This window comes from Cebus imitator, unplaced genomic scaffold, assembly GCF_001604975.1.
Source record: "Cebus imitator isolate Cc_AM_T3 unplaced genomic scaffold, Cebus_imitator-1.0 Scaffold217, whole genome shotgun sequence".
Classification (NCBI taxonomy): Eukaryota; Metazoa; Chordata; class Mammalia; order Primates; family Cebidae; genus Cebus; species Cebus imitator.
Genome location: NW_016107532.1, coordinates 2,352,678 through 2,376,107, shown reverse-complemented (window position 1 = coordinate 2,376,107; position 23,430 = coordinate 2,352,678). Strand labels below are relative to the sequence as shown.

The window sequence follows — 23,430 nt, the reverse complement described above, 5'->3', positions numbered from 1 at the left end:
GGTGGTGCGCGTGGAGGTGCAGGAAGCTGTGCGTGGAGGTGCCGGAGGCTGCGCCTGGAGGTGAGGGGGCTGCACATGGAGGTGTGGGGGGCTGCTCCTGGAGGTCTGGGGGTGCTCGGCTCTCACTCCCACATTACACCGCAGTCCCGTCTGGACCTCTTCAAGGAAGATCAGTTCTTTATTGGGTTCTCTACGACACTGCGAGTGCCCTGCTCAGGCAAGAGAACGTCTGGCTCTTCTCTTGCATCTTCGCCGTGTATTAATCAGACAGAGATGGCAGGGCTGTGTCTCCATGGCTGGAGGCTCTCATAGTCGGGGCACCCACAGCGATTCCCCTCCTGGCTCCTGGTTAGAGCACGCTGCCACCCATAGGTGGGCATCTCCACTCGTGGGGCATCTGCTTAGGTTAAATTCCTCTGGATTCTGGAGAGATTGGGGGTTCTGTTTTGATCAGCTGATTCTTCTGGGGCAAGCAGGTGCTCACGAGCTCTCCAGCTTCTAAAAGGTGGAGAAGCACGGGCTTCCGGGGGCCTGGCCTGGACCCCTTTCCCCACTCCTGTCCCTGTGCCCCTTGTCTGAGTGTGTTCGGTTTGACATGAAAAGCACCACAGTGAAAGAACAGCAGTGCGCCTCCTCACCAGCCAGATGTGGGCAGGTGGGTTTCTTCCAAGGCCTGTTTGTGGCCGTGGGTGGCCGTCTCCCCCCTGCTCTGCCGCAGTCTTCCCTCCCCTGGTGGCCCTGCGAGAGCTGATCATATAAGGACACCATGGATTAGGGCCCACTCTGATTACCTCACTTTTAACTTAATCAGCTCCCTAAAGGCCCTATCTCCAAAGTCACATTCTAAGATATGGGGGGCGAGGGCTTCAACATATGAATTTTCGGAGACCACAGTTCAGCCCAGGAACCCACTCTTGCCACCCAGTACTGGGGGTGCTGGGGAAGGGCAAAGAGGAGGCTGGGGGTGCGGAGGACACTGGCTTACTCAGAGCGCAGATGCTGGGCCTTCTGTGCACCGGCCTCAGGGAGCTAAGGGGCTTTCCAGAACCCTGGGCCCGTGGGATAGCTGCCTCCGACACACAGGTGCACTCCACATCATGGAATTGCTGGTCATTTGGGCCTGAGCCTGGGGCATGTGGAGGGAGGGTGGCCCTCAGTGCACCAGGCACCTTGCTCAAAGCTGCACCCCACCTCACTGGTCTTCCCAATCCTCAGGGCCCAGTGGAAGGTCCAGGCCTCCTGGGGCCCAGAACCCAGCAAATCCTTTGTCTTTTTGCCCCAGGCTGGGGGCTGGTTTTTGGTAGAGCACCGCCAGGTCTCACTGACAGGACACAGGACCTGGGACCACCCAGGTTGGCCCTGGGCCCACGGGAACTCCCCTTGTGGCATGTGCCTGCGCTCCCCTCTGCAAAGACGCCACCTCCTTCCAGAAGAGACTCCGGACCCACTACTCAGGGCATTGACTTGAAGTTGACCCCTCTGTGAAGCTTCAAAGCTTCTGCAGCAAAGGGCCCCCCGGGGAGAGGGCTTTCGTGGAGGGGGTGCTTCCTCACCTGCCCACTCTCCCTCAGCACCAGGGCTATCCCCATGTGCCCTGTTTTCATGGCACATCGGGACCATTTTCCCTCATTCTGAAAAAGGAAACACAAACTCTACACAGCCAGTTCACCACTAAGGAGACTGTGTGGCTGTGACCAGCGGGTGCAGTGACTCGTTACAGCCAAAGGAGAGTGGCGACCCCTAGCTCCTCCCAGCCTGCAGAGCTGCCCCACACACAGGCAGACACTCCCACCACCTTCCCTGGCCCAGGCTTCAATGCAGGAGCCTCCTCCCTCCTCCCCCCGACAAGCTTGTTGGTGCGGTGCCCCATCCTACCCTGATGGAAATGGACGGTCGGGTTAAAGGGACACACGTGTAGACCCTGCCTCTGTGCATCCAGCCTCCTCTGAGTGCCCCTGCATGCCAGGCAGTGCACAGAGGTGGGGAACACTCCGCTGTGGCCCAGAGCACCGCCTCCCATCGAGGAAAGGACAGACGGTGGCTCCCGCAGGGCCGTGGGGACAAGGGCAGAGGCCCCTGGCACACAGGAAGGAGGGAAGGAAGAGAGCACTCAGGACCTCCCTCCTGATGGCAAACCATCTGGGTTAAATGAAAGGTCCTGCCTGTCCCTGCTCGGGCATGTGTGGAGTTTGCAGTGTAAGAGGCTCTCTGGACCCTCACCCACCACCATGGCCGGGTTAGAGACCGGCTACCTGCAAAACACACTTTTGCAGCCCCCACAAAGGTGGGCAGGTAGCCGGCCCTCATTGAATGCGGGGTTAGTTTAACTCAGCCTCTGTGTGAGTGGATGATTCAGGTTGCCAGAGACAGAACCCTTAGCTTGGCATGGGAGGTGGCTCCCCTGTCGGCCCTGAGTTCATCTGAGATTGGCTTGGAAGGTGTAGGCACCATTTAGCCCAGTTCTTAAAGCTCTGAAGAGAGCAGCAGGAATGGGCTGAACGGAGACAACTTTGCATCAAAGGTCCCTTTCAGGGCCAGACCTGCCCCTCACACCCTGTGCTGCTCTGCCCATGCCCCGCCCATGAGGGGTGAGAGTCAGGCGACCTCGTGCCAAGTGTAGAAAGGGGCAGACGAGGTCCAGGCTATGACGTCACCACGCAGGGCAGAGATGGCACGTCCAGATCTACTAAAGGGTTAAAGGAGAAAAGGTGACTTGACTTCTTCTGAGATATTTTGGAGTACAAAGTGTGGAAAAGTGGCAAAGGACACAGTCCCAGCCTCCCTTAAAAGCCATTAAAGCCTAGAAAAATTGTCTGAAACAAACCTCAGCCATAACACAGACCAACACACGAATCTCCAGGAGAAAAGACAAGGAAAAAGGCAGATGGGGTCCACGCACCAGGCCTTTAACATGACCCATTGAAGGGTCTCACGCCACCGCCTCCTGGACGGGCCGGAAGCCTCCACGAGGTTTTGCCGAGACCTCTGGGTCTCTGTGGCCTCATGCAGTGCCCAGCATACAGTAAGGGCTCAATAAAGTTTGGCTACAAAAGAGACAAAGCTGGCGGCGTCTGAGTGAACAGCTCAATTCTGCCGGAACAGATGCCCACATGGAAGAGAACAGGAGCCACATCTCATTCAGGATCGTTCGGGAACCTGCAGAGGCTGAAGCCTCAGCAGATGGGTGTAAATCACTGGGAAAAAATGTGAAACGTCTGTTTTCTCCTTTGTGCTTTTCTCCGTTTTCTGGATTTGCTGCAGTGAACATCTATTGCTTTAGGAGCCCCAGATGGAATGATTTTCAAAGGAAAATGCAGAGAATTAGGCGGCCACACTGGGTATAGGGAGAGATTGCAGGGGAGGAGGGAGAGCTGGGCAGGGAGCCAGGAGGAACAGCTGTAAACCCTGACGCCGCCACCGCCACCGAGGTGAGTCGTGGGTGGCAGTTTTCCATCCTGACTGCAAAAGGGGGTCACCTGGGGGGTGGGTGGATTCTTTTAAACATCGTCCCAGTGCCCAAGCCTCCCCCGGGCCTGTCATTGTCTCGGGGTGGGCCCCTCCCCCCACCGGTGACTCCACTGTGCAGCCTGGCCGGGACACGGTGGCCTGGGTTCTTGCTGCTGACCCTACCCTCAGCCTCAACCACTGCGGCCTCCTGTGCACCCTGATCCAGTGACTCATTTTCCACTTTCGGTCCTGACTCTGTCCCTACTTGCAGATTCCAAGTGCCTGGCTCCTCATTCAGCTCAGACCCAGCCAGGCCAGACCCTGGGGCCCACAAGCCCCTTGCCAAGCTCATCCTCGCCTCGTTTGGCCTGTGGGAATGGGGGGTGTGTCCAGACAAAGATACAAAGGATCAGCTTTTAAAACATTTCGTTGGGGCCAAGGATGGTGGCTCACACCTAATCCCAACACTTGGGAGGCCAAGGCAGAACGCTTGAGTCCAGGAGTTCGGGATCAGCCCAGACAACATAGGGACACCCCATCTCTACAATTTGTTTTAATTAACTGGGCATGGTGGCACTCACCTGTAGTTCCAACCAATCCAGAGGCTGAGGTGGGAGGACCACTTGAGCCCAGGAGGTCAAGGTTGCAGTAAGCCATGTTCACACCACTGCACTAGCCTGGGCAAGCCCCTGTATCAAAAAATGTAAAATGAATCCTGTACATTATATTAAGGTGCCCCAAATCGTACTTAGAAGGATTTCATAGTTTTAAATACTTTTGTTATTTAAAAAATTACGTGACTGCAGTATATAAATTGGGTTCTTAATGGGGAAAAAGAATACAAGAAAATAAGAATCTGAAAACAAAGATAAGAGCAAAAAAAAAAAAAAAAACACAACCTTGCAGTCCTAACAAAAAAAAAAAAAAAAAAAAGATGAAGAAAACACAACCAGTAAAACAGAACACAGAACAGCATCAAAAGCTGGTTCCTGGCCAGGCGCGGTGATGCATACCTGTAATCCCAGCACTTTGGGAGGCTGATGTGGAAAGATCGCCTGAGACCAGGAGTTTGAGGCTGCCGTGAGCTATGATCACACCACTGCACTGCAGCCTGCGCAACTCAGTGAGACCCTGACTCTATTTAAAAAATAAAAAAAAAAAGGGCCGGGCGCGGTGGCTCAAGCCTGTAATCCCAGCACTTTGGGAGGCCGAGGCGGGTGGATCACGAGGTCAAGAGATCGAGACCATCCTGGTCAACACGGTGAAACCCCGTCTCTACTAAAAATACAAAACATTAGCTGGGCATGGTGGCGCGTGCCTGTAATCCCAGCTACTCAGGAGGCTGAGGCAGGAGAATTGCCTGAACCCAGGAGGCGGAGGTTGCGGTGAACCGAGATCGCGCCATTGCACTCCAGCCTGGGCAACAAGAGCGAAACTCCGTCTCAAAAAAAAAATAATAATAAAAAAAAAAAAGCCAGTTCCTTCCTTATTTTATTCTTTTCTATTCATTCAGCGAGCACTTATGGGGCTCCTTTGAGCATCAGGCTCTGTGCTAAGAGCTTTTGCCCCCAGGGCCCAGGCCAGGGGACAGGGACAGGTGAGCAGATAAACAGAGCCAGTGGCAGCAGCAGGAGGAACATCGGATGGAGATCTTGGCCAGGGAAGGATATGCAAGGAAGCAGCCTGCACTGCTAGGTCCACCTCCCCCGCCAATGTCAAGTGTCAGCAAGCCAGAAAGGACAGGCAGACCCTTGTCTGGGACCTGGTCAGTGGCCTTGGAAAGGACGGCCGCCACCCAGAGTGCTGGGTGCAGGAGGCGAAGGAGGATAGTGGACCACTGCAACGTGGAGATCTTTAGAGCAAAAGCAAAATAAAGCTAGAACTGGAGGCGGCTGGGGCGGCCAAGGCCGTGTTCAGCACTAAGAGGTGTGAAGCTTGAACGCTGGGAGAGTTCACACTGGCAGAAGAGAGGTTGGGGCTGCTGCAGGCCTCTGGGCATTGCCCAGCAAGACAGAGGGCAGTGGAGAGTGGCCCCAAAGAGAGGCTCCGTTCAGCTGGCAGTGGCTGTGGGAGTGTTGAAGCAGGCAGGCTGTGGGCGTCTGCTGGGGAGGGTTAAGTGGGGTGAGGGCCCAGCAGCCCTTCTTGGGGGGTCCCTGGGAAGCACAGAGGAGATCTGAAGAAGCAGGGAGTCGCAGGGGCCATGCAGGGCGAGAGAGAAGTTGCTCCTGTGGGGCCCAGGCTGCAGGATCCGGAGAACTGGGGCTCCCAGTAGGGAGAAGGGGGTGTGCAAGGATCATGGCCAGAGAAGGGCCCAGGGGCCTGTGCAGGGGGGGAGCCTGATTGGCTTCGAGAAGATGGAGCTAAAGGCACATTCTTGGAGGATGTCCAGGCCACTAGTTGGAATGTGAAGACCTGAAAAGCACAGAGCCTGGAAGCCCAGGATGGACAGAAACCTACCCGAGCAGTGGGGCTTTGAAAGCCTTGGGGCGCACTATTCAAGATAGCCACCAGATGGCAATAGAACGCTGTAAATGTTTTCTGGTTCTGGGCGACAGCCTGGGTGGCTGCTTCCTTGTGTATTGATTTGTGTCTTTTTTGAGACAAGGTCTTGCTGGGTTGCCCAGGCTGGAGTGCAGTGGTGCGATCATAGCTCACTGCAACTTTGAAGTCCCAAGCTCAAGCCATCCTTCAACCTCAGCCTCCTGAATAGTTGGGACCACAGGCTTGCATGATAGTGCCCGACTAATTGTTTATATGTTTTGTTGAGATAGGGTTTCACTGTGTTGCCCAGGCTGGTCTTGAACTCCTGGGCTCAAGGGATCCTCCTGCCTCAGCCTCCCAAACTGCTGGGATTACAGGTGTGAGCCACCATGCCTGGCCTTTTTTTGAGGGGTGGGGGGGAGACAGAGTCTTGCTATGTCGTCAAGGCTGGAGTGCAGTGGCGAGATCTCAGCTCACTGCAACCCCCACCTCCCAGGTTCAAGTGATTTTCCTGCCTCAGCCTCCCGAGTAGCTGGGACTACAGGAGCACGCCACCACGCCAGGATAATTTTTGTATTTTTAGTAGAGACGGGGTTTCACTGTGTTAGCCAGGATGGTCTCCATCTCCTGACCTCATGATCTGCCTACCTCGACCTTCCAAAGTGCTGGGATTACAGGCGTGAGCCACAACACTGGCCTGGGCCTTCTCTTTTTAAGGGTGTATGTGAGTATCTGCTCTCATCTTCAACTTCCTCCCTTACCTTAGCCTTGCTCTGTCCCTACCCAGTCACCTCTGCCCATCTCTCTGATATATTTCTCTCTCCTTTCACCCCTCTTTCCTTCCTCCTCATACACCACTGACCACTATAGAGAACTGAGTAGTCTAAAAATACATTTTATTTATTTATTTATTTTGAGACAGAGTCTGGCTCTGTCGTCCAGGCTGGAGTGCAATGGTGCGATCTCAGCTCACTGCAACATTTACCTCCCAAGTTCAAGCAATTCTCCTGCCTGAGCCTCCCAATATCTGGGAGTACAGGCATGCGCTACCATGCCCAGCCAATTTTTGTATTTTTATTAGAGATGGGGTTTCACCATGTTGGCTAGGTTTGTCTCGAACTCCTGATCCGCCTGCCTTGGTCTCTCAAAGTGCTGGGATTACAGGCGTGAGCCACCACACCTGTCCTTAAAAATACATTATATTTAATAACAAAGCCCCAGTCTTCACTTTAAAAAGCATCTATGTAGAACATTTATGTGGAATGATACAGTGAGTTTGTACGTGGGATAGTTTGCCTCTCCTTCTCGATCAGGGCCAGGGACTCAGGTGAGCTTGGGCTGAGATGTCAGGCCCCACAGTGAGTGGGGGGCAAAGCCAGGCTGGGACCATCCTCTAGGACAGCTCTGTAACTCTGAGACCCTCCAGGCACCTCTCCCTATACATCTGTGCTTCTGAAAAACCTTGTGTAAATCAAATCTTTTTTTTTTTTTTTTTTTTTTTTGAGACAGAGTTTCGCTCTTGTTACCCAGGCTGGAGTGCAATGGCGCGATCTTGGCTCACCGCAACCTCCACCTCCTGGATTCAAGCAATTCTCCTGCCCCAGCCTCCCGAGTAGCTGGGACTACAGGCATGCACCACCATGCCTAGCTAATTTTTGTATTTTTAATAGAGACGGGGTTTCGCTATGTTGACCAAGATGGTCTCCATCTCTTGACCTCGTGATCCACCTGCCTCTGCCTCCCAAAGTGCTGGGATTATAGGCGTGAGCCACCACACCCTGCCCATAAATCAAATCATTTTAAAGGAGCTTGGGTTCATCACTGTTTAAAGGACAGTGTAAATAATTCTGAAGGTGACTCCACCCTGTGATTTGATCTCGTCCTTGGCTGGTTGACTTGACAGGACATAGAAAGGTTTTCCTGTGTTGGTTCCCAAGCTGATCACCTTGACTTGAGAAGGGCTGTGTGGGCATCCAGTGCCCACCCCGGGTTAAATTCCCAGCAGAGCATTGCACTGGGCCTGCAGAGCCTGGTGAGGCAAAGCTCAACCCAGCAAGCACCAGGCAGCGCTGGAGGCAGGCCAAGCCTGGGCCAGCCTGGGAGCCAACTGTGAGGCACGGGGCTGGGTGGCTGCAGGCTTGGGGCCAGGGAGGGAGGGCTGGGCTCTTTGGAGCAGCCTTGAGAGACCTGAAACCAAACAAAACCAGATCAAGGTCTAATGAGAGTTTGGGGCTGCTTTGGGTGCTCCAGGAAATTGATTAAACCAAGTGGACACACCCCACTCCCTAGCCCCACCTCACCACAGCCTCTCCTTCAGGGTCAAACTCTGACCACAGACATTTCTCCCCTGACTAGGAGGTCCCTGGATCCCAACTGGGAGCTTGCAACACATTGTTCTCTCCCTTGATGGATTTTGTCAGTGTCTATCCAGAGCTGAAGTGTAATATGTATGTTACTCTGAGAAATTAAATTTCAGGATTCTAATTTCATAATGACCACCAGTCCCCTTTTCTCTCCCTTCTGTAAATCTAAGATTCTATAAAGGGTGTTGACTTAATGTGACAATTGACGGTAGTTTCGGTCTGCGTTGTAAATACCCTTGTGTCTATTGCAAAATGTCACAAAGGCTCGTTGCCTTTTTTGTGGGGTTAGAACAAGAAAAAGCCACATGGAAAAAAACATTTCTATGTATGTTGCAGATACTGTGTTATTGTTTAATGTCCTTTGATTCATTTGCTTAGTTTCTTTTATGGATTAGTACAGAAAACAAAGTTCTCTTCCTTGAAAAACTGGTACGTTTTCTTTGTTAGATAAGGAGAGTTACGTAACCCATCATGCTTCCCTTTTTGCCTCGGCCTCCAGGAAACTCCAAGCTAAATGTAATGATAACTCTTGTAATTGTCAGTGTCAACACCCTCCCCTTCTTCTAACGTTATTCTTTACATTTTCCTATTTTATTATTGTGAGCGTGTGTTTTCTAATTCTAAGCTGTTCCCACTCCTTTTTGAAAGGAGGCAAATCTTCTAAGACTTATCCAATGAAAAGCTATGAATAAAAAATGATCATCAAGCCTACAGGTGCTAAGTCTACTCCAGAGGCTGAGGCCAGAGGACCACTTGATCCAAGGAATTTGAGACCTGGGCTGGGCAACATAGCAAGACCCCATCTCCATTAAAACTAATTTTTTTAATTAAAAAATAATCTGCAAAGGAGTTTATGTGGAATTCCTTAAAATTAAAGGGTGGCGTGAATTGATTCAAAGACTTGTGCAAAGGGTGACAGGGACTCCTTCAGAAACAGTACTGGAAAGCCTGTCCCACCTCCTCCCCCAGCTCCAGCCTGGGCTGAGGCACGTTCACAGTGTCTCCTTGCTGGCAGGAGAGAATTTCCATGTTCAGCAAAAGAAGTCTTGTTTTTATCGGTTTATGAGGATGTTGCCTTGAGGACAGCCAGGACAACTTTGTTCTCACATACATAACCTGCAGCTACAGAAACACCCAGATCTAAATTCTTCTGTGGCTGCTTCTGACCTGAGAAAGTTGCGGAACCTCCGTGGACTTCAAATGGCCTCCTTGTCCTTAATGAGGGGATGGTGGGCAAGAAAGTTGATGTGGCATCAGAGGTTGATCCAGCTTTAAAGGAGGAGTGGTTTGTGCATTTACACACCAGAGGAGGACTTACAAAGGAAGAATGTGAGTATCTAAAAATGGGATATGGGCAGTCCCGTGTTCTTTGCTGCACTATTCGCAACAGGCAAGATTTGGAAGCAACCCAGGTGTCCATCAGCAGTCAAATGGAGAAGGAAAATGTGGCACGTATATACAATGGAGTACTATTCAGCCATGAAAAAGAATGAGATCCTGACGTTTGAAACCACACAGGTGGAACTGGAGGACATTATGTCAAGTGAACTAAGCCAGGCACAGAAGGACAGACTTCACATGTTCTCACTCATTTGTGGGAGCTAAAACTTTAAAAATTCACGGAGATAGAGAACAGAAGGATGGGCCAGGCGTGGTGGCTCACACCTGTAATCCAAGCACTTTGGAGGCCAAGACGGGCAGATTACCTGAGGTCGGGAGTTCAAGACCAGCTTGACCAACATGATGAAACCCTGTCTATAAAAAAAAAATAAAAAATGTAAAAAGAGAATAGAATGATGGTTAGCAGAGCCTGTGAAGGGGAGAGGGGAGTGGGGAGGAAGTGAGGATGGCTAATGGGTACCAGAACATAGTTCCATGGCTAGATCTCATATTGGATAGCACAACAGGGCGACTGCCGTCAGCAGCAGTTTTATAGTACGTTTATATTTCTGTTACATCTGAAAACAACTGAAAGAGTATAATTGGAACGTTCATAACACAAGGAATGAGAAATGCCTGAGGTGATGGAGCCCCACTCACCCTGATGTAATTACTACATTGTCTGTCTGTATCTAAATATCTCGTGTACCCCACAAGTATATATACCCACTAGGTACCTACATAAATTTAAAATGAAAAATGTATAAAACAGGCTGGGCGCAGTGGCTCATGCCTGTAATCCCAACACTTTGGGAGGCTGAGGTGGGTGGATCATGAGGTCAAGGGATCAAGACCATCCTGGCCAACATGATGAAACTCCGTCGCTGCTAAAAATACAAAAAAAAAATTAGCTGGGCATGGTGGCGTGCGCTTGTAGTCCTAGCTATTCGGGAGGCTGAGGCAGGAGAATCACTTGAATCCAGGAGGCAGAGGTTGCAGTGAGCTGAGATTGCGCCCTTGTACTCCAGCCTGAGCAACAGGACTGAAACTCTGTCTCAAAAAAAAAAGTAATTATTAAAAATAAGGAAATTAAAATGTACTTATAAAAAAATAAGTAAATTAAAATGTAGGCTAAGCCTGTGGTTCATGCCTATAATCCCAGTGCTTTCTGAGGCTGAAGTGGGAGAATCACTTGAGCCCGGGAGTTTGAGACCGGCCTGGGTGACATAGTGAGACCCTATCGCCACAAGGAATTTTTAAAAATTAGCTGGGCATGGTGGCACATACCAGTAGTCCCAGCTACTTGGGAGACCGAGGCAGGAAGATTGCTTGAGCCCAGGAGTTTAAGACTGCAATGAGCTACAGTGGCGCCACTGCATTCCAGCCTGGGTGACAGAGTGAGACCCTATCTCTATTTTTAAAAATAATAAAAAGTAAGGCAGGGTGCCGTGGCTCACACCTGTAATCCCAGTGCTTTGGGAGGCTGAGACCGGTGGATTGCCTGAGGTCAGGAATTCGAGACTAGACTGACCAACATAGTGAAACCCTGTCTCTACTAAAAATACAAAAAATTAGCCACACATGGTGGCGGGCACCTGTAATCCCAGCTACTCGGGAGGCTGAGGCAGGAGAATCGCTTGAACCTGGGAAGCGGAGGTTGCAGTGAGCTGAGATTGCGCCACTGCACTCCAGCCTGGGCACCAAGAGTGAGACTCCGTCTCCAAAAATAATAATAAAAAAATAATGAAAACAAAATGTAAATATGTGTATGTTAGAAAACATACACCTGCCAGCAAAAAGCGGGTAAAGGAGCAATTGCAGTCATAATCAGAGAGATGCAGAATAAGCCAACAGTGAAGTTTCTTTTCTTTTTGTCAAAGAAATAAGCAAAACAATGTTGTAAACAGTCGGCAGCAATGTGGCGAGGCTGGCTCTCTCACGGGGTTCACAGGGAAGGCGCATGCAACCCTTTTAGAAAGCCATGTGGAAAGTTGCACTGAGAGGTTTTAGAATATTTATAACTTTGACCCAGAAATTCTATTCTAGGACTTTGTGTTATGAAAATAACTCATCGTATGGAAAAAGCTCCTTTCAGAAAGAGGTTCATGGGAGGCTGTTTGTATTTTTTTTTCTTTGCAACAAATCCAGCTACCGCAGGACTGTTTGTATGACTGGAGTACAAAGTGGAATCAATGCGAGTGTTGGATAGAGGGGAACACTCACAAAATGGAACAGGGCGTGTTATTAAACATAGTGCTTCTCGCGACCGTAGACCAGAGAGAATGCTTAGGACATGACAGCGCTTCTTTTGTTTTTTTGTTGTTGTTTTTGTTTTTTTGAGATGGAGTCTAGCTCTGTCGCCAGACTGGAGAGCAACGGCGCAATCTCGGCTCACAGCAGCCTCCGCCTCCCGAGTAGCTGGGACTACGGTTGCATGCCACCACGCCTGGCTGACTTTTGTATTCTTAGTAGAGACAGGGTTTCACCATGCTGGTCAGCCTGGTCTCAACCTCCTGGTTTCAGGTGATCCAGCTGCCTCAGCCTCCCAAAGTGCTGGGATTACAGGCACGAGCCACTGTGCCTGGCCTAGAATATGATATCACTTTTTAGAGCAGGATACAGAATTGCATGTGCACAGTAATTCTGCCATGTATAGGTCTACAGGGGTAGTTATATATAAATGAGACTTCAAGGAAATGCAACAAGATGCAATTGTGATTGCTGGGGTGGGAAGAAAACGGTTTTATTTTTGCTTAGATGAGCTCTGTTTTTCAAAATCATCATATTTTCTAAGAAAAATACATAGTCTTTTTGAAGGAATATAAAAGATTATGAAGAGATGAGTTAGCTATTGTTTCATATTTAAGATTCAGACCAGTAAAATTAAGGGAAAAAATGGGATGAACCAGAAGCCAGGCTGGAGCCCTGACCCCTGACACAGCCTCAGCCCCAGCTGATGGGGCCTCCAGAGCGCTGGCCTCCACCCAGCATTCTCAAAAGAGCCACTGAGGTCTCAGTGCCGTTTTCAGGATTTCAGAAACGGCCTTGGCACAGCTGGTCCTTCACTGGGAATTATTGGCAATTATTTACATCTGAGATGAATAAAATCCAAAGTGCTGAGATCACAGCTGCAGCGGCTCACACTTACAATCCCAGTACTTTGGGAAGCCGAGATGGGCTGATTGCTTTAGCCCAGAAGTTTTAGACCATCATCAACAAATAGACCTTATCTCTACGAAAAATACATAAATTTGCCAGGCTGAAGTGGGAGAATCACCTGAGCCTGGGGAGGTCGAGGCTGCAGTGAGCCGTGGTGGCGTCACTGCACCCCAGCCTGGGTGACAGAACGAGACCTTGTCTCAAAAAGGAAAAAACCGCAAAGCACGCTGTTCCCATTGTTTAGAGTTCCTGAGGGGAGGTCACCAGGTGAGGAAGATTCCCACAGATCTGGCAGACAAAATGTCGAGTTTTTCAACTCCCTAAACCACGGTTGCCTATTTTGTAGTTTTTCGACAAACTGGTAAAAATAGTTTCTTATTGAAACACTGATATTTTCACACTCCCCTGGTGTCTGCAGAAAGAACCTTCCAGAAATGCAGTCATGGGGGACCCATCCAGGCCACCCCCGCTTATGGAAGAGCTGAGAAAAAGCCCCACGGGAGCATTTGCTCGGTTTCCGTTAAGCGCCTGGTGGGATTGTAGATGGAGAGGGCTGGGGGGTGGACGGGAGGAGGAGGCATTGCCCTGCAGGGACAGAGCCCTCAAACAGAGGGGACACCTCAAGGAACAGAGAAGACATCCCTCGTTTGTCTTCCCTACAAAGCGGCCTGGGTCCTGCCTGCAGGGTCAGGGCCTCTCAAACCTGGCTGTGCGTCAGAATCGCCAGGGAAACTTTTCAAAACTAGAGAGACTGAAGCCAGATGCCTCCAGATTCTAATTGTAGGTCCAGGCAGGGGCCCGAGATTTTAAAAATCCACAGGTGATTCCAATGCCTGACAGCGTGAGAACAGCTGCGGGAAGTTCTCTGGGAATGTTCCAGTGGGTCTAGCTGGGTGTGAGTGGAGATGCCGGGGAGCTTCTTATTACTCACTCGGCAGTGTGGCCGAACACGGTTTTCACTAGACCCAGGCTGGTGCATGTGCCCCTCTGGGGTTCAGGCCTCACGATGCCATCTTTCCGAGAAGTGAGTAACTGCCCCTGAGATCCTGCAATCCCAGCTTCCTAAAGCCCACTTGGAATCACTGACAGTTCTGGAATACCTTCAGGGCAGCCCTCTTGTCTGTCCCTTCAGCTCCCCTGAGGTGTGACTCAGTCTCCCGCCACTCCCCAGGCTGCCCCTGCCAAGTCTGAAAGTGGAGACGTCCTTGGGAGCAAGAAGATGGGTCCTGGGTGGCGTTCACTCATCCTTTTTTCTGGCTATCAAAGGTGCAGATAATTAATAAGAAGCTGGATCTTAGCAACGTCCAGTCCAAGTGTGGCTCAAAGGATAATATCAAACACGTCCCGGGAGGCGGCAGTGTGAGTACCTTCACACGTCCCGTGCGCCGTGCTGTGGCTTGGTTTTTTAGGAAGTGGCATGAGTGCGTAGACCTGCGAGACACTGCACAGAATAAATCTTTCCTGGGCTCTCAGGATCTGGCGGCGACCCCCAGGTGAATGTGGCCAAGCTCCCCACATTCCCCCACATGTCCACTGTTCCCAGAAGCACCTTCCTCATGTTCTGGGAGGGTGGGTGTCCCAGCATTTCTGGGTGCCCCAGGCTGCATGGGCAGAATAGGACAGATGACCGACCCTCTCTCCAGCCCCTACCTTGAGAGAGACGTCAAGGTGTGTCTCCACTCCCGCCCAGCCCATCCCCAAGAACCCCAGTTGGAAGTTGGGCTGAAGGTGGTGGCACCTGAGCCTGGGCTGCCGCCGCCTCCCCAACTCCTGGGCAGGTTCACGTTGAGTGGCTTCACTGTGGACAGGTGGCCTGTTTGTTCTGATGAGGGGACACTAAAGGCTTATGTCCTGCTCAGCTGTGCCTCCTGAATGTTCAAGGGAGGAGCTGTGTGTTCAGCCTGCACCATCCTCAGGTAGAGACTCCAGATGCAAAGAGCCAGACCAAAGTGTGACAGGTCCCTATGCCCTGCGTTGAGGTTTGGCAGACAAATGCTGGTTTTGGCCCTTTTAAATTTGGTTGCCTCTGGCCAGGAGCGGTGGCTCACGCCTGTAATCCCCACACTTTGGGAGACCAAGGCGGGAGGTTCACTTGAGCCCGGGAGTTCAAGACCAGCCTGGGAAACATAGTGAGGCCCTGTCTCCACAAAAAATTAAAAATTAGCCAGGTGTGGCACACACCTGTAGTCCCAGCTACTTGGGAGGCTGAGGTGGAGGATCGCCTGAGTCCAGGAGGTAGAGGTTGCGATGAGCCATGATCATGCCACTGCACTTCAGCCTGGGAACAGAGTAAGACTTTGTCTCAAAAAACAATGATTTTAAAATAAATAGATTTAGCCTCTTCTACACGTCCCCGGGGACTCCATGTCCTCTGCGGAGCGTCTCCCTGAAATCGGGACTCAGATCCTCAAGTTCCACTGACCCGTCCTCTGGCTAGTCCATGTCCACTGGGCACCTGAGGGTCCTCTCCCACCAGCTCTCTTGGTCAGCTATAAGCAAACTTTTAACGCCCTGGGGAGCTGGAGGTATGAGACCCGCAGGGTCCACCCCAAGGGAGGCGTTTTTTGAGAGCAACCATCTGGCCCTGCCAGGAGTACTCGGAGGCTGCTGTGGCCCCGGGGCAGGCTCTCGCCAGAAAATGCCTGGCCTGGGCCAGCGCCCGCATCCAGCCCAGAGGGTTTATTCTTGCAGTGAGCTGCTGCTTCCTGCCCTGAGCACCTGGATCCCGACTTCTGCCCCTCAGGCTCCGTGAGTCCCACAGTGGCAAGCGCTTGCCCTGCGGCTGCTGCATGGGCTTGACTAACGCTTCCTCACCGGTGTCTGCTAAGTGTCTCCTCTGTCCCCGCGCCTGCTCTCCTGTCCCCCCAGTTTGTCTGGTGTGAGGGGACCGAAGAGGTGTGTGCCGCCCCACCCCCGCCCTGGCCCTTGTTCCTGGGGTGGCTGTTTTGGCTGTTTGAGTTTTGATCCTGGTTCTCTGGCTTCCTCGAAGTGGGCCCGGCCTGAGGAGGGAGGCCACAAGCTTTCTGGTTGAGGTTGAGTCCCATGGGCTGGTGGAGGTTGTGCTGCTGAGGCGGAGCTGGGGGAGAGAGCGCACGGGCCGTGTGGCCAACCACTCTGGTAGCCGATGCCCAAAGGCGCTGCAGTGCCCAGGACATCTGGGACCTCCTTGGGGGCCCTCCTGTGTGTCCTGTGCTATGCTTGTCTGCGGGCTAGCCTGTGACCTGGCAGAGAGCCACCAGATGTCCCGGGCTGAGCACTGCCCTCTGAGCACTTTCACAGGAAGCCCTTCTAGTGAGAAGAGATGTCAGCCCCTGGCATCTGGGGGGGGCGCTGGATCCCCAGCCTGGGCCCCATCCTCTCCTCAGCCCGGGGGCCACTTCCCAGCCAGCCGGCCCTGCTCTTTCTCCATCTGGGGCCCTTCTGCCCCTGGCTGGGCCCTGGAAACTGCAGGGCCTGCTGTCCTCCCTCCCTGGGCATCCTGACCACTGCCCTGGTTCCCACTGCCATCCACTCCTCTCTTTTCTGGCCGTTCCCTGGTCCCTGTCCCAGCTCCCCTCCCCCTCTCTCAGGAGTTTCCTCCCCGAGGCCAGAGGGCAGAGGGAAGGAGGCCGTGGTCATACCAGGATGTCCTCCCACTTCCTTGGCCCTGGTCCACCCCATGGGCGCCGGCCTCAGCACACAGCTCTGTGCACCCCAGGCGCCTGCCATCCATCCTCCCCACCCTCCCACGTCCTTGCCTCAGATCATGTCTGCCCTGACACACACCGGCTGCAGCCATTTCTGCCCCAGTTAACTCCCCATCCATAAAGAGCAGATGCCAGCTGACATTAAGTAAAATAATTTGGGATGCTTCCAGTTTAGACCCAAGTAGAAGTAGAAACCACCACCCGCCCCCTTGATTTTTGGTGGCCTTGATAAACCCATCTCCAGCCACGAAGCCAGCTGTCTACCGGGGAAGCTCCAGGGCAGGGTTCCTCGGGAGCCGACTGGTTAGGTGGGAGGTGGCTGCCCCCTTGCCCCTTCAGGTGACTCCACGCAAGGCCACTGCTGGGGGCCCTGGGGACTTCAGGAATGTCAGTCAGTGACCCACCCCCTAGGCCCCCTGCACGGCCATGGCTTCATAGAGGCCTGCCTCCTGGGGACTTGTCTGCCACTGCGGAGTCCCCATGGGGTGCGCACCCCCCCCCAGCTGGTTCTTGGGCTGAGATCAGCTGGCAGCTCAGGGCCGTGATCCCCAAGGGAGCAGTGCCCTGGAGCTCACAGGCCTCCCCCTGTGTGTCTGCGTCCAATCGAGCCTGCTGAGATGCTACATGTGTTGATTTCTGCTGTGCCGCCTGCCTCCCCTGTTGGTGTTGCTTTGCTCTTGTTGGTAAAGATGGAACAGACCAGGACACTGAGCGCACTGGCGCCCACTGGCTCTCACACCCAAGCTGCTGAATTCCGCTGGGTCCCGCTTGCTCTAGTGCTTGTCTTCACTCTAGTGCTTTCCAGGGTCCCTGGAAGCTTTTCCTGGAATAAAGCCCACCCATTGACCCTTGCTGTACCTCCCCTCTTCGAGGCCCAGCAGATACCGCGCTCCTGCCTTTCCAGCAGGGTTTTTCAGATGCTGTGCATACTCATTGTAGCGATCACTTTTTTCTTCAGGTCTGATTGTGATCTGTCAATTTCATGTCAGGCAAGGGAGTGACTTTTTTACACTTAAAAGTTTGCTAAACAAATGTCTGGGCCTTGCACAATGATGACGGGTCCCTGTTTTTCGCAGAGGCTCTTTTGTTCTGCAGGGATTGAAGATGCTCCAATCCCACAGTCCTTTTGTGAAGACCCAGCTCCCCTGGGGCAGGGTTGGCAGAATTTCAACAACACATTTTTCTACCCTGAGTAGGGCGCGCTCCTCGTGGCAGCTGGGAACCACTGTCCGAGCAGGGCCTGGGCTTCCACAGCTGCTTCTCATTGTGTTACACCCTTAATAATCCCATTTTATCCTCTGTCTCTCTCCCTTCCTCTATGTCTGTCTCTTCTTGCTCCTCTTCTCTCATCTCCAGGTGCAAATAGTCTACAAACCAGTTGACCTGAGCAAAGTGACCTCCAAGTGTGGCTCGTTAGGCAACATCCATCATAAACCAGGTAGCCCCTGTGGAAGGCGAGGGTTGGGACGGGAAGGTGCAGGGGGATGGAGGCGTGCTGGAGGGGCTGGAACTGTCTCAGACTTCGGTTGGGTAGACCATCAAGGAGAGTGTGTGTTTATTTTGAGATGCAGCTTGACTCTTGTCACCCAGGCTGGAGTGCAATGGCGTAATCTCAGCTCACTGCAACCTCCGCCTCCTGGGCTCATGTGATTCTCCTGCCTTGGCCTCCCAAGTAGCTGGGATTACAGGCATCTGCCACCATGCTAACTTTTTTTTTTTTTTTTTTGAGACGGAGTTTCGCTCTTGTTACCCAGGCTGGAGTGCAATGGAGCGATCTCGGCTCACCGCAACCTCCGCCTCCCGGGTTCAGGCAATTCTCCTTCCCCAGCCTCCTGAGTCGCTGGGATTACAGGCATGCACCACCATGCCCAGCTAATTTTTTGTATTTTTGGTAGAGACGGGGTTTCACCATGTTGACCAGGATGGTCTCGATCTCTTGACCTCGTGATCCACCCGCCTCGGCCTCCCAAAGTGCTGGGATTACAGGTTTGAGCCACCGCGCCCGGCTGATGCTAAGTTTTGTAGTTTTAGTAGAGACGGGGTTTCATCATGTTGGCGAGGCTGGTCTCGATCTCCTGACCTTGTGATCCACCCGCCTCGGCCTCCCAAAGTGCTGGGATTACAGGCGTGAGCCACTGCGCCTGGCCCAAGGACAGTGATGAGGGTGGAACATGTGGGAGCCCAGCACACATGGCGGCTCCAGCTCACTCCTGCACAGACCATGCTGGCCAAGACAAGGTGAGGCAGCAGTTAAGTGAAATAAGCCAGGCACAGAAAGACAGCACATGTTCTCGCTTATTTGTGGGATCTAAACATCAAAACGGTTGAACTCTTGGAGATACAGAATAGGACGATGGCTACCAGGGGCTGGGAAGAAGGGTAGGGAGGGGATGGTGGGGTTGGTTAATGGGTACAAAAAAAAAGTAATACCTAGTATTTGATGCTGCAACAGGGTGACTGAAGTCAATAATAATTTAATTGTACATTTAAAAATAAAAGATGGTCAGGTGTGGTGGCTCACCTGTAATCCCAGCACTTTGTGAGGCTGAGGTGGGTGTTTGAGACCCACCTCATGGGTCAGGCCAACATGGTGAAACCCTATCTCTACAAAAATTATAAAAATTAGCTGGGCATGGTGGCAGGCACCTATAGTCCCAGCTACTGGGGAGGCTGAGGCAGGAGAATCACTTGAACCCAGGAGGTAGAGGTTGCAGTGAGCCGAGATCTTGCCACTGCACTCCAGCCTGGGCTACAGAACGAAACTCCATCTCAAAAATAAAAATAACTAAAAGAATATAAATGGACTGTTTGTAACAAAAAGAACAAATGTTTGAGGGGATGGATAGCCCATTTTCTGTGATGTGACTATTACACATTGTGTGTGTCTGTCAAAACATCTCATGAACCCCATAAATATATATACCTACTATGTACCCACAAAAATTTAAAATATTTAAGGTGAAGAGGTAGGCAAGATGCTGGCCTATGCCCTAACCCAGGGCTCTCCCAGCAAGCTGTCCACAGGGCCTCTCAGGCTTGAGGTACAGCTGTGTGGACGGATGAGCTTGGTCCCCAGCCAACATGGGGCACTTCACCGTCAGCAGCAGCTGCAGCACAGGAATCCTGGGCCACTGCCATGTCCCCTCTGTGACTTTGTTTAAACAGAAAATGATGCTCTGGGCAGGTGAGGTGGCTCACACCTGTAATCCCAGCACCTTGGGAGGCCGAGGTGAGTGGATTGCCTGAGGTCAGGAGTTTGAGATTAGCCTGGCCAACATGGTGAAACCCCATCTCTACTAAAAATACAAAAATTAGCCAGGCATGGTAGTGGGTGCCTGTAATCCCAGCTACTCGGGAGGCTGAGGCAGGAGAATCACTTGAACTCAGGAGACAGAGGCTACAGGGAACTGAGATTGTGCCACTACACTCCAGCCTGGGTGGGGAGTGAGACTCCATCTCAAAAAAAAAAAAAAAAAAAAAAAGAGAAAATGATGCTACTGGAACCAGGTTTACCCCCCTCCCCCCAACACTGTGTAGAAATCAGTGCTATCTACACCTCGTTCTGCAGTAATGGAAACACTGTATCTGTGCTGTCCAGGACAGTAACCACGAACCCCATGTGGCTATCGAGCCCTTGAAACATGGCAGGTGCAGCTGAGGAAGAGTGGCTACCATATTGGACACAGTTACTGATTTGGTCACCCACCTCAGAGTCCAGAGCAGGGACTTCTGCCTGAGGCCCTATTCAGGGGCTGGTTCTTACTTGAAAACTTACTGTGGGAAGAGAAGCTCAGTCTAGAACGTGTCTCATTATTTTCTGGCCCCCTTGGACACTTTGTGGGAAGTTGAGTCTCCCAGCGAAAAGTATTCCACGACTGGTGCCACTACCCTAGCTGTGAGAGCAGCTGGGAGCTGCTTTCTTCATCTTTCCCCAGAAGGTCCTGTGGACTATCTCTTCCCCATGCCTTGTCCATGCTTGGGCATGATGTCAAGGGTCAGCAGGGAGGAAGGGTCCTTATTAATTTATTTATTTATTTATTTATTTAGAGATGGAATCTTGCTCTGTTCCCAGGCTGCAGTGCAATGGCATGATCTCGGCTCACTGCAACCTCCACCTCCTGGGTCCAGGCGATTCTCCTGTTTCAGCCTCCCGAGTAGCTGGGATTATAGGCACCCACCGCCACGCCTGGCTAATTTTTATATTTTTTTAGTAGAGATGGGGTTTCACCATGTTGGCCAGGCTGGTCCTGAACTGCTGACCTCAGGTGATCTTCTCACCTTAGCCTCCCAAAGTGCAGCACCCAGCCTAATTTTTGTGTTTTTAGTAGAGATGGGGTTTCACCATGTTGGTCAAGCTGGTCTCAAACTCCTGACCTCAGGTGAGCCACCTGCCTAGGCCTCCCAAAGTGCTGGGATCACAGGCATGAGCCACCACGCCCAGCCTTGTTTAGTGTGCATTTTGACATTCAATTTAATTCCAAGGTCTTGGGCTGTGTGTTTTACAGGATGTTGATATAGAAAAACATCATTTACTGGAAGCCAACCAATGTACAATTTAGAATAATTTCTCCTGTGCTGAGCTGTCATTTACCTTTGCAATATCTCAAGAGGAAGAGTTTACAGTGTAAATATTTGATGCACACTTTGATTAGACAGGAGCAAACTATTTTCAAGCACTTTGCAAGGACTTGTATCCAAACACCCATTTCAAAGGAGAGTCTTACCTACTCCTAAAGGCTGGTCTGTACTTGGAACCACTTTCTTGGCCCTGGTTCAAGTCCTGCTGCAAAGTCCTGAAAGTCCTGACATTGTCGTCTTCTCCCCTCCAGAGCAGCGGCACCTCATCTAACTTTTGCTGTGCTCCTGCAGCCCCTGGCATTTTGCCCTGTAGACCGCAGTCCTCATGTAATGGATGCTAAGTCCACGAAACCACAGAAGATGATGGCAAGACGCTCTTGTGTGTGTTGTGTTCCAGGAGGTGGCCAGGTGGAAGTAAAATCTGAGAAGCTGGACTTCAAGGACAGAGTCCAGTCGAAGATCGGGTCCCTGGACAATATCACCCACGTCCCTGGTGGAGGGAATAAAAAGGTAAAAGGGGGCAGGGCGGGTCGGAGGCTGCACTTGGGTATGGGCATCAATCACGTCGAGTGGACAAAGGCTGGTCCAGTTGCCAGAGGAGGAAACAGGCTTCTGTGTTGACTGGCTGGATGTGGGCTCATAGCAGCATCCAGTGGGTCTCGACTGCCCGTCTCAATGACCTGGGAGCTTTAGCACATCTCATACCTGGTCAACCTGGAGAGGCTGACCAATTGGTCTCAGGTGCAGCTCACTTGCTGGAGTGTTTTTATTTATTTATTTATTTATTTATTTTTGAGATGGAGTCTCACTCTGTCGCCCTGGCTGGAGTGCAGTGGCACAATCTTGGCTCACTGCAACCTCCACCTCTCCAGTTCAAGTGATTCTCCTGCCTCAGCCTTCCCAGTAGCTAGGACTACAGGCATGTGTGCCACCAGGCCCAGCTAATTTTTATATTTTTAGTAGAGACAGGGTTTCACCATGTTGACCAGGATGGTCTCCATCTCTTGACCTCACGATCCTCCCACCACAGCCTCCCAGAATGCTGGGATTACAAGCATGAGCCACGGCGCCTGGTCTGTTTTTATTTTTATATATTTGAAGCAGGGTCTCTGTATTAGTCTGCTCTCATGCTACTAATGAAGACATACCCAAGACCTGTTAATTTTTTTTTTCTTGAGACAGTTTCACTTTTGTTGCCCAGACTGCAGTGCACTGGCGTCATCTTGGTTCACCACAACCTCTGCCTCCTGGATTCAAGAGATTCTCTTGCCTCAACCTCCCAAGTAGCTGAGATTATAGGCATGCACCACCAGACCTGGCTAATTTTGTATTTTTAGTAGAGATGGGGTTTCTTCATGTTGGTCAGGCTGGTCTGTAACTCCCAACCTCAGGTGATCTGCCCACCTAAGCCTCCCAAAGTGCTGGGATTACAGGCGTGAGCCACTGCACCCGAATAGACCGGGTAATTTATAAAGGAAAAAGGTTTAATGGACTCATGGTTCCACATGGCTGGGGGGGCCTCACAATCATGGCAGAAGGCAAAGGAGAAGCAAAGTCATGTCTTACATGGTGGCAGGCAAGGGAGTGTGTGCAGGGGAACTGCCCTTTATAAAACCATTAGACCTCACGAGACTTATTCACTATTATGTGAACAGCATGGGAAAACCCACATCCATGATTCAGTTACTTCCCACTGGGTCCCTCCCACAACACATGGAATTATGGGAGCTACAATTCAAGATTTGGGTGGGGACACAGCCTAACCATATCAGTCCCATTCTGTTGCCCAGGCTGGAGTGCATGGTGTGATCTCAGCTCACTGCAGCATTTGCCTCCCTGGCTCAGGTAATCCTCCCACCTTAGCCTTCTGAGTAGCTGGAACTATAGGCATCTGACACTATGTCTGGCTAAATGTTTTGTATTTCCTGTGGAGATAGGGTTTCACCATGTTGCCCAGGCTGGTCTTGAACTCCTGAGGTCAAGTGATATGCCCACCTCAGCCTCCCAAGATGCTGGGATTACAGGTGTGAGCCACTGTGCTCAACCTGTTGCTGGAGTTTTTAAAGCTCCCAGGTGATTCTTTAATGCAGTCAAAAGTGAGAACTGGCCGGGCACAGTGGCTCATGCCTATAATCCCAGTGCCTTGGGAGGGAGGTCAAGGCGGGCAGATGGCTTGAAGTCAGGAGTTCAAGATCAGCCTGCCCAACATGGTAAAGCCCCAACTTTACTAAAAATACAAAAGCCAGCTGGGTGTGATGGTGCACACCTGTAATCCCAGCTACTTGGGAGGCTGAAGCACAAGAATCGCTTGAACCTGGGAGGTGGAGGTTGCAGTG

The 23,430-nt window shown here is 51.6% G+C and overlaps 2 protein-coding genes across 12 annotated transcripts in view; both read left to right on the top strand.

The window, feature by feature from the left end:
- MAPT (microtubule associated protein tau) overlaps window positions 1–23,430 on the top strand; it is a 130,404-nt gene that overhangs the window by 98,100 nt on the left and 8,874 nt on the right. For 7 of the 11 annotated variants that reach the window (XM_017549297.2, XM_017549292.2, XM_017549290.2 and 4 more), the window contains 3 exons: window positions 14,097–14,189; window positions 17,873–17,954; window positions 21,492–21,604. In XM_017549297.2, the coding sequence (XP_017404786.1) occupies window positions 14,097–14,189; window positions 17,873–17,954; window positions 21,492–21,604 (288 nt within the window). The remainder of the gene's footprint in view (window positions 1–14,096; window positions 14,190–17,872; window positions 17,955–21,491; window positions 21,605–23,430) is intronic. The other 4 variants (XM_017549298.2, XM_017549296.2, XM_017549294.2 and 1 more) reach the window with 1 other exon arrangement.
- Window positions 596–2,872, top strand: STH (saitohin). Its single transcript, XM_037746020.1, is given in 4 exon segments — window positions 596–655; window positions 2,297–2,492; window positions 2,495–2,577; window positions 2,579–2,872. Coding segments are annotated over 4 exon segments (381 nt in total). The 3' UTR covers window positions 2,621–2,872.